The 12878-nt window shown below is 31.5% G+C and overlaps 1 protein-coding gene across 1 annotated transcript; it reads right to left on the reverse strand.

Annotated features, from left to right (window-relative positions):
- Window positions 1-247: 247 nt before the first annotated feature.
- LOC121800572 (FCS-Like Zinc finger 3-like) lies at window positions 248-1107 on the reverse strand. Its single transcript, XM_042200123.1, has 2 exons — window positions 893-1107; window positions 248-786 (listed from the first exon to the last, which is right to left on the reverse strand). The coding sequence occupies exons 1-2, from the start codon at window positions 1006-1008 to the stop codon at window positions 600-602; spliced, it is 303 nt and encodes a 100-aa protein (XP_042056057.1). The 5' UTR covers window positions 1009-1107; the 3' UTR covers window positions 248-599.
- Between the last annotated feature and the right edge of the window lie 11771 nt (window positions 1108-12878).

Genomic DNA, 12878 nt, shown 5'->3' on the forward strand with positions numbered 1-12878 from the left:
TGAAGTCCATAAGATTACCTTTTTCCCCACACCCACACCCACACCCACACACACAAAAGATTACTTCGTCTCAAAGCAATGGACACCAATCTCCAGTACTTTACTTGCTCAAAATTCAAGAAAATAATACTACTAATAAAAGAAATCCTTGATCTTTGTGAGTTTGTTATACCCACAAATATATTTTGTACAGATTAATTTATCAATTACTTACTGTATTTCTTTAGCAATTGCCGAAAGAGAATTGTTAACGAAGATTTTATAGTATTTCATAGAATCACACTGAAAGGACCTTCATCATATAGACATCAAAATGCTATTTGATTCAAGAAAAAAAAAAGAGAGAAAACGTTACAGAAACGAAAAAAAAAAAAAATCAAAATTGTATAGCAGGATCTTCTCCTTCTTCATCCTCTGCCCCCACCTTCTTTCCTTTACAGATCAAACTCCATCTCTTAATTCTCAAAACACCTTTCATCATCATGAATTTCCTGTGCAATATCAATACGTTTCTTTTTTTCCTTTTTTGATTTCCCCTTTATTATACTCCTCGTTTTGCGTTGGGAGATTTGAATGTATTTATAAATCTTGGCTTGGGCTTAGGCTACAGCGACGGTTCCAGTTCTAACGGCTTTGTTGGTATCGGATTCCTCCGTAGTTGAATCCTTGCTTTGCCTAACACTGCTAGATCTCTTCGAAGAAGAGATTTTCCATCTCTTCTCCTTCGCCTCGTCCATCTCAATCTGCTCTTGCCGGCATTCCTGGCTACAAAACGGTGCGTTTCCTCTGCGGAATTGGAATGAACGAAAAAAATAGGTTAATTAATAAATTGCCCTAGAAACTGAGCCAAAACGAGATCTGATTTTGCAGAAATTGAGAAATTTCAACGAACCTGTACATGTAGATGTCACTGTTTTGGCTGAGATGTTTCTGGCAGAGAGTGCAGGAATCGAGAAAATGGGGCCGGTTGTATTCGCCTCCGGCGTAGTGAGAAGCGGACGGCCTCATCTTTGTCTTTTTTTTGTAGCTGCTCGGCGGCAGAATTGGCGGTTCTAGGGCGGCGCGGCGGTGGCGTTGATTCTTGGTGTGAAATGTGGGAGGAGAAATGGTGTGGAGAAGGAAGTGGTTTTATATAGTGAAATGAGAGGGCGCAAAACTTGAGTGCTGGAGGGACCACATGCACCACTTACTACAACTAATCATTTATTTTAAATTACTTTTATAAATAAAATTTAAATTATTGAATTTCAAAATATCATCTCTATTGATTCTCTCTTTCTTCATGAGACAAAAAGTTCAAATACAAGAAATTGGAAGTTCATATTATTAGTACTCCTATTATAAAAATAATAAATTGTCTCATAAATCATGAAATAAGGATAAATTCTGGTTAGTCACGAAATATTAGAATTTGCAATTATCCCATCCGGTGAAATGTAAGATGACATGTTAGCCGATTTTAAACACGACATCCACCACATACACATATATCGACCTAACAAAGTAAGTTAATATAGTCGTAACCTTTCGCGTGTTTAGAATCGGTTGCCACATCATCACATATTTTGTCAAAAATAAGGTGAAATTTTCAATTTTTTGAATGGATCAGGATTTCTATCATGATTTGCTTGATCATATGTGATTTTGAAGTAATGACGAACTCTTTATTTTGTGCGAACAAACGAATTAGTTGCGGTTAGTTGAATTAATGAATCATAGACCTCATTGTGTAATTCTTGGGATGAAGCACATGTAACATAAATTGTTACAAGAAGATCGAATTGACAGGTATTATTGGTTGAGCCCACCAAGATTTAATGGAGGTTGGACCACTGGAATATGATTATTAATTTAAAAATAAATATATTAAAAACCAGTGGCAGTTTCCCCAAATCCAAGGGTTGAATCCTGTGGCAGAAGAAGTAGTACACTGCATCTGTTGGACAACCAAGGTTTTCTGGTAAATAAAATTACAACTTCTACCTTTTACTTTATATCACTTTGGTCCCTTCTTTTTTGGACGAATCTTTTATAGGTTCATCAACTTTATTAGTATTTCATTTCATGTTTTGATATGATTTATGTTGGTTTTAGCTTTCTTGAAAGATGGCCAATTCAATCAAGGATTCTCTGGTTTTAATATTTGTGTATCCTCACAAATGCATGCATTTCTTTTCTTTTTAGTTTACAGCTTGTAACGGTTGCATTTTTTAACAATATTCCATTTTATGCAATAATTAGGAATTTAAAAGTCATGGAGTACATTTTCTTGTTATATTTATAATCTAAAAGTAAAAAAACATAAATATACAATCATACGGATGTAATCAAATACAAACTCTAAATATTGTACAAACTCCAAATTATGATATGAACCATTAAAAAATGTCAACAGATGATAAAATAACAACAGAAAATATCAACATAGTGTCAACGGTTGACACCGTGTTGATATTGTATTGACTTTGTGTTGACATCAAAATCTTGAAATCTTACACTGTGTTGACATTTGTGTTGAAAAGTTTAGAATTTGTACAATATATAGAGTGCATTTTATCATTATCCTACAATTCTATCCAACAAAAATGACAGCTTACGTAGGAACCGTTTATGTTTATTAAGCTGTCATTTTTGTTAGGATTGTATATTTATAATTTTCCCTTTTTTTTATCAAAATTTAATTTGATTTTATTTTAGCACTTATATATATGGCGAAAGATTTTAGTTACACGGAAAAACGATTAATCTAGTAATCGAGAGTCGGTGTACAATAGCCAGATTTGGAAGTACAAGAGTTGGAATCTAATATTTATACAGCTTTTTGGAAAAAAGGGTAAAGCTTCAAACATTAGTTTGATTATCTGTCAAGCACAAACCGAATGCATATTTTATTAAAATTATTATGCATTGTTTAATAATTTTATACTGAAAGAAAGGAGCTTGAAAAATATGGGGCAGGATCATACGTCGACGTTTTGTCTCAAATTATACAAACTTCTAACTCTTTTCAAATACTCCAGCTTCAATACATACAGCACTAAGTCACTAACTAACAAATCCATATTTTCTTTCCAAGTAGATTCAATACATGCCGCACTAACTAATTCATATTTTCGGTGATTTAGGTTGAACAATAATTTTATTTAAATAATGATTAATAAGCTACTCATTAAAATATATGAATTACTTACTAATTAAAATTTCAGAATTTTATATTAAATTGGATGCTCATTTAAATTTTATATAAAATAATAATTAAAGCTTATCGGTTGCAGTTAGGAGTTATCAGTTCTAGTTATAATTTATTTTAATAAAAAATTATCAAATTTTAGAAAGTCATTATGTATTTAAATTTATAAATCTCATTTATAATATTACACTAAAAGTTAATTTCAAAAAATAATTGAAACTCCCTTAGTATTACTCTTTAAATTATTTTTAGTGTAATATTAGTATATTATAGTAGTAACTTGTTCATACCACGATACTCCCCCCATCCCATAAATTTTGTCACACTTTGATTGGACAAAAATTTTCAGAAATTTAATAGAAAGTGAGTTGAAAAAATTAGTGGAATGAGTACGTGGAATATAGAGTCCACTACCAACAATGGTAAAAGGTGAAATGTGACAAATTTTGTGGGACAGATGAAAATGGAAAATGTGAAAAACTTTCTGGGACGGTTGGAGTAATTTAGATAATTGTCATTTTATTTATTGACTTTTTGCTGGTCTCATACATTTTTAAATTGAAATATAAATCATAATTTTAATTTTGTTTAATTGTCTCAAAATGCATAAAATTGAAGCTAATATGAAGAAAAATCAAATATGATAACAACAATCCAACGTTGTGTAGATAAAATGATTTCATTATATGTGCAGTGTCGATTAAAAATATTTTGATTTTATCGCCATATTATATTTTTTAATCTTCCATTATATTTTCAACTTTTACCATTATGAGATAATTGAAAAAACCGAAATGTGAGTATTAGAGTTTTAAAGTTATGAAATTGCCAAAAATTCAACGAATAACTAATTTAATAACCATTATCACTAAATTTTAAATATAAAATGAGTTTGCAAATTTGATAAATTTTTAGTCCAAAACAAATTATGGATACAATTTTAATTACTAAAAATGAATATCAACGAAGAATTATTATTCTTATTATTAAGTAAAATCACTAATCAATAAATTTTTAAATAATTCTGATTTCATAAGTAGTGTGGATGGTAGAGTATTGCAATATTAAGTTAAATCATTGATCAACCAAATCATGCCTAAAAGTATACTAACGTGGCAAGTGTAAGATGAATCAAATTTTATGGATTTGTAACAAAATAGTTAGTGCGGTATGTATATAGAAGCTATTCGGAAAGACTCAAGTTTGTAAAATTTGAGACAAAACGTCGACGTATTCTACCACAGCAGGGGATCCATCTCCGAAAAATATCTCCAACTTTTAGTCTTGTTTTAATATATGTTAAAGTTTTAGTTAGGTCATCCACTACGATGTCTCTATACCGTCCCTTAACTACTATTTGACTATTATTTGAGGGTCACACTGTACTTTATTCCTCCATCCTTTAACTAAGGGACGGAACCTGCAACGCTCCGTCCCTTAACCGTCCCTTAAATTACTATTCATTCAATTTCATTTTTTATTTTTTCTTCCAACCCAATTCAATTAAAACAAATACACTTTATTAAAAAAACACAACATAAAAAAACACACAACATAATTTAAAATATAAATTTAAAGAAAATTAAAAACTACTTCGCCGGCTAATCATCCTCCGGACATCTTGTGATGAGAGGAAATTGAGATGATAGAAGAATAGATGTGTAGTTGTGTGTGAAATGAGGATGCGTGTAGGAGTATTTATAGAGTAAAAAAACTAATTTAAAAATAAAAAAAATGAAAAACAAAACACAAAAAAACGGTATTATTACCGTTAGAAATTTTTTTTATTAATTTATTATTATTTTTTTAAAATTCAATTTTTTTTCTAAAAAAATATTTATTGCGTCAGCACGTGACGACGCCCACTCGCGGGCCGGCGAGTGGGCGTCACGCACGACGCCGGGTCGCGCCACGTCGCATAGGCGCGTGGCGAGCCGGCCCGTCGCGTAGCTCGGCGACGCGGGACGTGGGACGCGGGACGGGACAAGGGACGAGACGGCACGGGACGTTTGCTGCAACGCGGCGCGCAACAAACCCGTCTCTCCGGGACGGGACGCGGGACGCCGACGCGCCGCGTAGTGGATGCTCTTATGATGTTTAGACGGTCGATGACGTGAGCTTAAAACATCATGAAAAAAAGTCATTTTCATGTAAAAAGTTAAAATTGTTGTGAATCAAGGGTATATAGCTTTTTTCTTCCCTTCTTATCAGCTGTTTCGGGAAAAAGGTGCTTTCTTTTTATTTGAATATGTCATTCATATAAAAGAGCCTATAGAAGATCAAGTATAATTTTCATTTAGTATATACGTACTCCTCAGTCATAAGGAAGATGATCCGTTTCTTAGGCCACACATGATTACATATAATTATATTTTGTGTGTTAAATTAAAAAAATAAAGTAAAAAAATTGGAATAAAGTAGAAATAAAAAGTATTTTTATTTTTAGTAATTAATCATTTTGATTGAGATAAATTAAAAAGAAAATGGATCATCTTTAGTTAAATTGTTGAATTGAATGTAGAGAGTAGAATTCAATTTGAACTGCGTAAGTTACTATTGTCATTTGAAAAGATGTATTTAGTGTTATAAAAAAATACACACACATTGTCATTTTAGAACGTATAATATTTTAAAAATTATAGTTTTGTTAAACAGAGCTTACATATAACGAAACATAACAAAAATTGTGGCAAACTTGATAAAAACATAAATAAAATATTTAAAGTTATTAAAGTCCACGCAAACTAAAAATGCGTGCAAATTATATAAGCGTAGTCAAGTTAGGAATACAAAGTTTTGCTGGGGCAAAGGGACTAATATCAAAAAGGTTGGGGAGCAAACAAAAAAAAGGTCATCGATTAAGGAAAAGTGAAAACGGGGGCGACCCCAACATTAGATGATTACAAGACTCTCAATTTCATAATTGCATCAGAGTCCCCACAGTATTTGTCGTTTTGCCATCCGCCCACTTCGGAGCTACGTCGGACGGGACCCACATCCACCACCGAAGCAGGACCCACCTCCTTTAATATTTAAATAAGCACAGTTGGGGGGGTGGGGGACCATGCTGTATATGCGGCCTCTAGTTTCAAGGCCATTGTCTCCCCTGCCCACTGCCCGCGGTCACCTAGTAAATATTCCACACCCTTATTTTTTCAACTGCCACGTGGATGTCGATGCGCTGTGGTCATGGTATTTCTCGATCTACGTAGTAGGATGTGTCATAATCTCGTAGGTCAATAAAATCAACGGTCCCGATCTTCTGCCGATTGATTGCAAGATCCTCTATGATTGGTGCAGAGATCGCACCTCTCTAATTAGCTTATGTATATCTTAGGCTCCATCTCCACTCTTCAATAAAATTAAATAAATAGCAATAATAAAGTGTTAATTTTATCATTATTTGGACATGAAGAAATTGATGAAATAATTCTGTCATTTTTCTAGTATCATGGATCATAATTCACATGCAAACACAAACTCTACATAACCTATTATTGTACCTTAACTGCGAAGGTTTAGCTTCACGAAATATGCTTGTGTGTGTGTGTGTGTGAGGAGACAAACACACAATTGCAAAATCGCCCAATCAATTAGATTCCATTACCATAAACTATACTAGTACTATTTTTATTCTTGACTTAATGTTTCAATGACCACTGCTGGTTATATTGATATTTAGTTAACAATTTTAATTCTCTGATTCATAATTGGTAGAAGTCTACGCACTCTCTCTATTACTATTAGTTTCTTTTATATAAATTGTTTTTTGTTGGACTAGGAAAAACGTGAAATTACACATTGAGATATATGCCATACTCCATGTATAAGAATTTTGAAACCAAAACAAATTGTTGCACATTATATTAACTACTATCTATCCAGTGCGAGGCACGACATATTGTATTTTAAACAATTTCATTTTAAAAGTATATAATATCAAATTATTATGTATTAAAAATAGATATTTATAAAATCAATCATTAACGAATTCTTTTAACAATTTTCAATAAAATGCAAAAATATTACACAAAAATTTTAGTAGGTAAAATAGAATGAAATGATTGCAACATACATACTTCCATACATTCTTACAATAATATAAGATAATAGGTTATTTTTTTTAATTTTTAGATGATTATGAAAATGTTAAATAGTAAATAATAATAATAAAGCATATTAACAATGGTTTGTAATAAGAGTCTGGACTCTAAATCTTCTCACGAAAAAAGCAAATAGAAACGATAGATCACTCCTAATTTGATCACTAAACTTATTTTGTAAAATGCAGGGAACGTTCCTTGAATCCTATTGCCCTTCACGATTTTTTTTGATAATTAATAGTTTAGATAAATAGCTAAGAAATGTAATAAGATACGAAACAACACTTACACCGTACAGCTAGGGATGTCAATCGGGCCAACCCGTTCGGGTTCGGGCCAACCCGTTCGGGTTGTCGGGCCATTCGGGTACTGGCTATTCGGGTTATGATTTTTTCGGGTTATAAAAGTTCGACCCTAACCCTAACCCTTCGGGTTTCGGGCTAACCCATCGGGTTTTCGGGCCAATGCGTATTTTTAATTCTTTTAATATTTTTAAAAAATAATACGTATTTTAAATTTTCTTTAATTATATACGTATTTTTAATTAATCATTCAACAATGAAATACATATTTTTAATTTTCTTTAATATTTAAAAAAAAGATTAAGTTATTTAAATTTAAATAACTTATTCATTACGTAATTATTTACAAAATATCTATCAATAGTATGTTTATGTTTATGTATTTAAAACATAAATAAACACTTTGTTTCAAAATTCAAACATAAATCAATTCGTAGAAAATTAAATAAAATTTTCATAACGTGAGAGGTGCATCGTAGATGTAACAAAAATATTTTGAATTGTTAAAGAGTGAATTATCAAGATACTAGCTAATTGGAGTAACTCTAAGTTTTCTTGAATTATGATTGGTCAAATTTAATTTATTCCAGCTGTAAATAAGTCAAATAATAATTTATCTTTGTTTTAAGAATCATCAAAGTACGCATAATTCAATAACGAAGCGGCGTCAAAACACTTTGCACTATTATATTGAAAATATACTAAAAGAAAGCTTTTATATACGAGTATTTATGAATCCATGAACCACATGGTGAATTTTTTCGTGATCTTATATAGTCGGTTGACGTATTTGGATTTTGCATGGTTTTAGAGGGTTGTCTTGGATGATTTTGATTATATTTCTATATTTTGGTATGTTTACATGTTTGTTGAGAAATGATAGAAAATTGATTAGAAAATGTACACAAAATACGTGGAAGTGCAGCAGCCTTGTTTGAGTCAATGTTTCTTGCGATTTTGAAGTCTAATAAACCTCTAATACATATCATTCTCTTCGTCTTCGAAAGAGCTTCGCGTGGATATATTGCACGCCTCAATCGGAGCTTTGTAGAGAAAGTTATGACCGTTACAAAAACTGCTCGCTGTGCAGAAGCCTTCAACCCGACGGGCCGACCCGTAACCCGAACGGGTCAGCCCGCCTAACCCGACAACCCGAACGGGTCAGCCCGAATGGCCCGATTTTAAATTCGGGCTGCGAAATTACAACCCTAACCCTGTATTTTTATCGGGTTATTCGGGGCCGGCCCGCGGGTTCGGGTTACATTGACATCCCTACGTACAGCCATGGAAAACACATTCCAAGGAAATTACATTATTTTGGCTCTATGTTTAGTCATTTCAAAAACATGCACATACCAGACTTTGATGACTGGTGAAGTATTGCTAGGCTTTAGATTATTGAAGAATGTTAATTTCATTGTTTCAATTTTCTTCCTCTAGTAAGATCACAATAGTAGGAACATAAATCACACAAAAAGAGTACTTAAAATAGATGAATATAAATATACTGAAAAGAGTAAGAACCATACTGAAAATAAAGTCTTCTTTTGTAGGAAATTCGTGATGCAACGGAGGAAAGTATTGTGGAAGTGAAATATAAGCTAGCAAATGATAAGTATTTATAGACAAAAAATATCCAGTCATTATTATATGGAGTAATTAATTTGGCAATTTAAAAGCATATATCTCACGACATGGACAACATATTCATATTCACTATATTGCGAGTCTTAGAAAAATTAATAGCATAATCATATCATATTATTAGGAAAAAACCCCACAACATGGAGTAATTTATTGTTTTAATTCTAAATTTTTGTAACTGAAATAGAAAACGGATAACAGGAGTTACATTCCATTTATTCCATTTTCTTTTCAATACATGGCCTAATTCAAATACATGACCTAATTATTAGCTATAACAAATAACAACGGTTACATTCGCACAATCAATTAACTTATATAAAATAAATTATGAAAAATGACAATGGTTTTTTCAGTTATTGCATTAAAAGTTGACACATAAATTAAATAAATAATTGCATTCAAAATTCATAAATATTCAACATCCTGCGCAAAACTTATAAATATTTAAATTCATACCCAAAATTCATAAATATTCAAATTAAGGCCAAAACTCGCCTTTTATATATGTATAGATAGATAGATATCTGTATAATTTTTAAAAATTTCAATTAGTTTGAGTATTTAGAGATAGAGAACTAAACAATAAATCTCTTTTGCCATACATCAAATATCTCATTTTATTTCTAATTCCAAGAAGTGAATGCGGTGAATATTTATTCAAATCTCACTTTTACAAAGGGAAGGTACCATTCCAAAATTCATCATATTAAACAATTTATAAATAATTATTGTGTAGAAATTTAGAAATCATTTGAAAAGACAATAGGTTGAGGTTTGACGTATCAAACAATCACATACACTAGCAATTTGACGGTCCAATTAGAAAATGAATATATATTCATATATTGAGAAGAACATAACCTTATTAATTATTATGACATACAAGTGATGGTTATTTTGCAAGATTATCAAAATTTAATATGCGAATTTTCAAGTCATTTTTATAAGAAACGAAAAGAAGGTCGTCATCACTGGATTATTTTATTGCAGTACGAGTTTCCATATTAAAACATGTGGAAACCTATATTCCACAAGTCATATATTTTTGAGAGGCAAATAATGGAAAGAAAAAGGCAAAAAGGTGAAAATGAAACAGTGGGAATGGTATAGAGATATTTAAGACTCTCGAATTAATTAAATTATATATTTCTTATAATGTGATATATATTGATAACTAATCTAATTTGGTATATACAAATATCAAAATCAACAGCTCAACAATTTCATTTTCAACAGTTGTTTTATTTATAATTATTGTGCCCAGTCATTCAGAATCAATACCTACCTTTCTTTTGCATTGCCTAATATTTAATAAAGAGCGATATATGCTTAAATAGTGATATTAATAAATGCATTTAATTAAATTCAAAACATTCAATTATACAGTCATAAAATCGTTAATTAAAGTTTAATTAGTGTTTTCTTAAATCCAAAAACTAGCGAAACAAACACAATACGACAATACACAAAATATATATGCACATGTAAAATATGAAAATATGATAAATTTGTACACAACTGTGGAATTAGGCATATATATATATATATATATATATATATATATATATATATATATATATATAGGGGAGCGTTATTCTCATTTTCACATCTTAGATCCTTTTTTCTTCTTAATATTACGCGTTAGATCTAAGGCATCAACGGATCAGATTGATTCTATAAAACTGGTTCCGTGTTGCATTATAGAAGGTGGTTGTATGCATTACAGGGTTATTATTGACATTTGACGGAAAAGTAACTGCCACATTTTGGTATCTGCGAATAATGCACCACATGGTCACGAGTAATGCATATAATTGACTATATAATGCACAATATGTGAACTGCAATGCATACGAATAAGATGTACCATGTTATGATGTTTGGACACACGTTTCTTGTTTCCCCTAAGGGTTTAATAAGCTTAGGGGCTAGGGTATAGTACGTAGACACGTATGTAATCTTCACATGGTAACGAGTAATGGATATAATTGACTATATAATGCACAATTTGTGAACTGCAATGCATACAAACAAGATGTGCTGTGTTATGATGTTTGACACACGTTTCTTGTTTCCCCTAAGGGTTTAATAAGCTTAGGGGCTAGGGTATAGTACGTACGCATTAATAACAAATTATAAAACGATACGAATAATTCACCAAATTGTCACGAGTAATGGATGTTATTAACTATATAATGCACAATATGTGAACTGCAATGCATACGAATAAGATGTACCATGTTATGATGTTTGACACACGTTTCTTGTTTCCCCTAAGGGTTTAATAAGCTTAGGGGCTAGGGTATAGTACGTAGACATTACTAACAAATTGTTGTTATTGGAATATACGTATGTGCATTATTTGGTTTAGGTAGTGCATTATGTAGCTGTTAATTGTCATTATCTCAGTATATTATGCATTATTAGAGGTATTGTGTATATGGGTTAATCAACGGATTGAAGATTACATACGTGCATTTAGTAATGTTAATTCTGATGGCGATTGCAACCATTTTTTTTTCTCATTGTAAATGTCAAAATTACATGTGATTGATTTTAATATATTTTGAAATGTACACGTGATTAATTTGTGTACGTGAATCATGTGAGTCGTGGACCGGTAATTAAATTTGATAATATTCCATAAAAATATTCAAATTGTTGTAGAAAGTCAAGGCGTTTACGTTTAGTAAATATTCTTACATTTTTTACACTAATACAATTGCGTAAAAAATGTACTCCACTACTCCACTTGTTTAAGAAGAAGTCACCATTTTAATAGCTTCATACGTTTCAATGTCACTACTCATGCTTAAATAGTAGTAGTAAAATATTTATAAAGGGTGTGGTCGAGTGACACGTCGTCCGTCCTTAATTAAATGATTAGGAGCGGTGACTAAACCATGTTTGGGCCGGAGGGCCATGGTCCCCCATCATTTTTCCTTTTATATCTATATATTATATGCAAACTACAACATACATGTGATTTCAGTGGCGCAGTTGGTTGTAGGTTTATGCATTACTATAAATTATAATGTCTATATTGTGTTTCTCTTTGATTTCTATTTTTTGGAACATAATTTCTATTTGTTTTCTTTTACACAATTTAAAATATCTGGCACTTCATAATCCATAATTATACTTATAACAAATATTTAAAAAATGATAGTACTATTCAATTCGTTAAAATTTATATTTTTGTTTATATTTTCTGTGGTGGACATTTAAACATTATTAAAAATTCGTTTTCATTCATTATATTTACGTAAAAATTTAAAATATTGATTATCTCGAGCTTCCAACGTCACCTACATTGAATAACCCTATAACTATTAATCGTGACTTGGGCCCCTCATTCTAAAAATCTTGGCTTTGTCACTGGTCAGGGGATTGATCCATGCCTTTGGGCATGAAGCATCTTTAAATCCTTGGGTCAGTTGTCCCATCCGTTTAGGTGCCTACAAATAAGCATGGGGAATAGTCACTCGGCAGGAGGTGCCTACAAATCAGTGTGGGAAATAGTCACTGAGCCCGCCGATGGATACCCTTGGTAATTACCAACAAAAAAATATATTAAAATATTTATAAATTCAATTACCTCTCTTTAATGAATACGGAGTAATGTTTTTATTTTGG

The sequence above is a fragment of the Salvia splendens genome, chromosome 1, assembly GCF_004379255.2.
Source record: "Salvia splendens isolate huo1 chromosome 1, SspV2, whole genome shotgun sequence".
Classification (NCBI taxonomy): domain Eukaryota; kingdom Viridiplantae; phylum Streptophyta; class Magnoliopsida; order Lamiales; family Lamiaceae; genus Salvia; species Salvia splendens.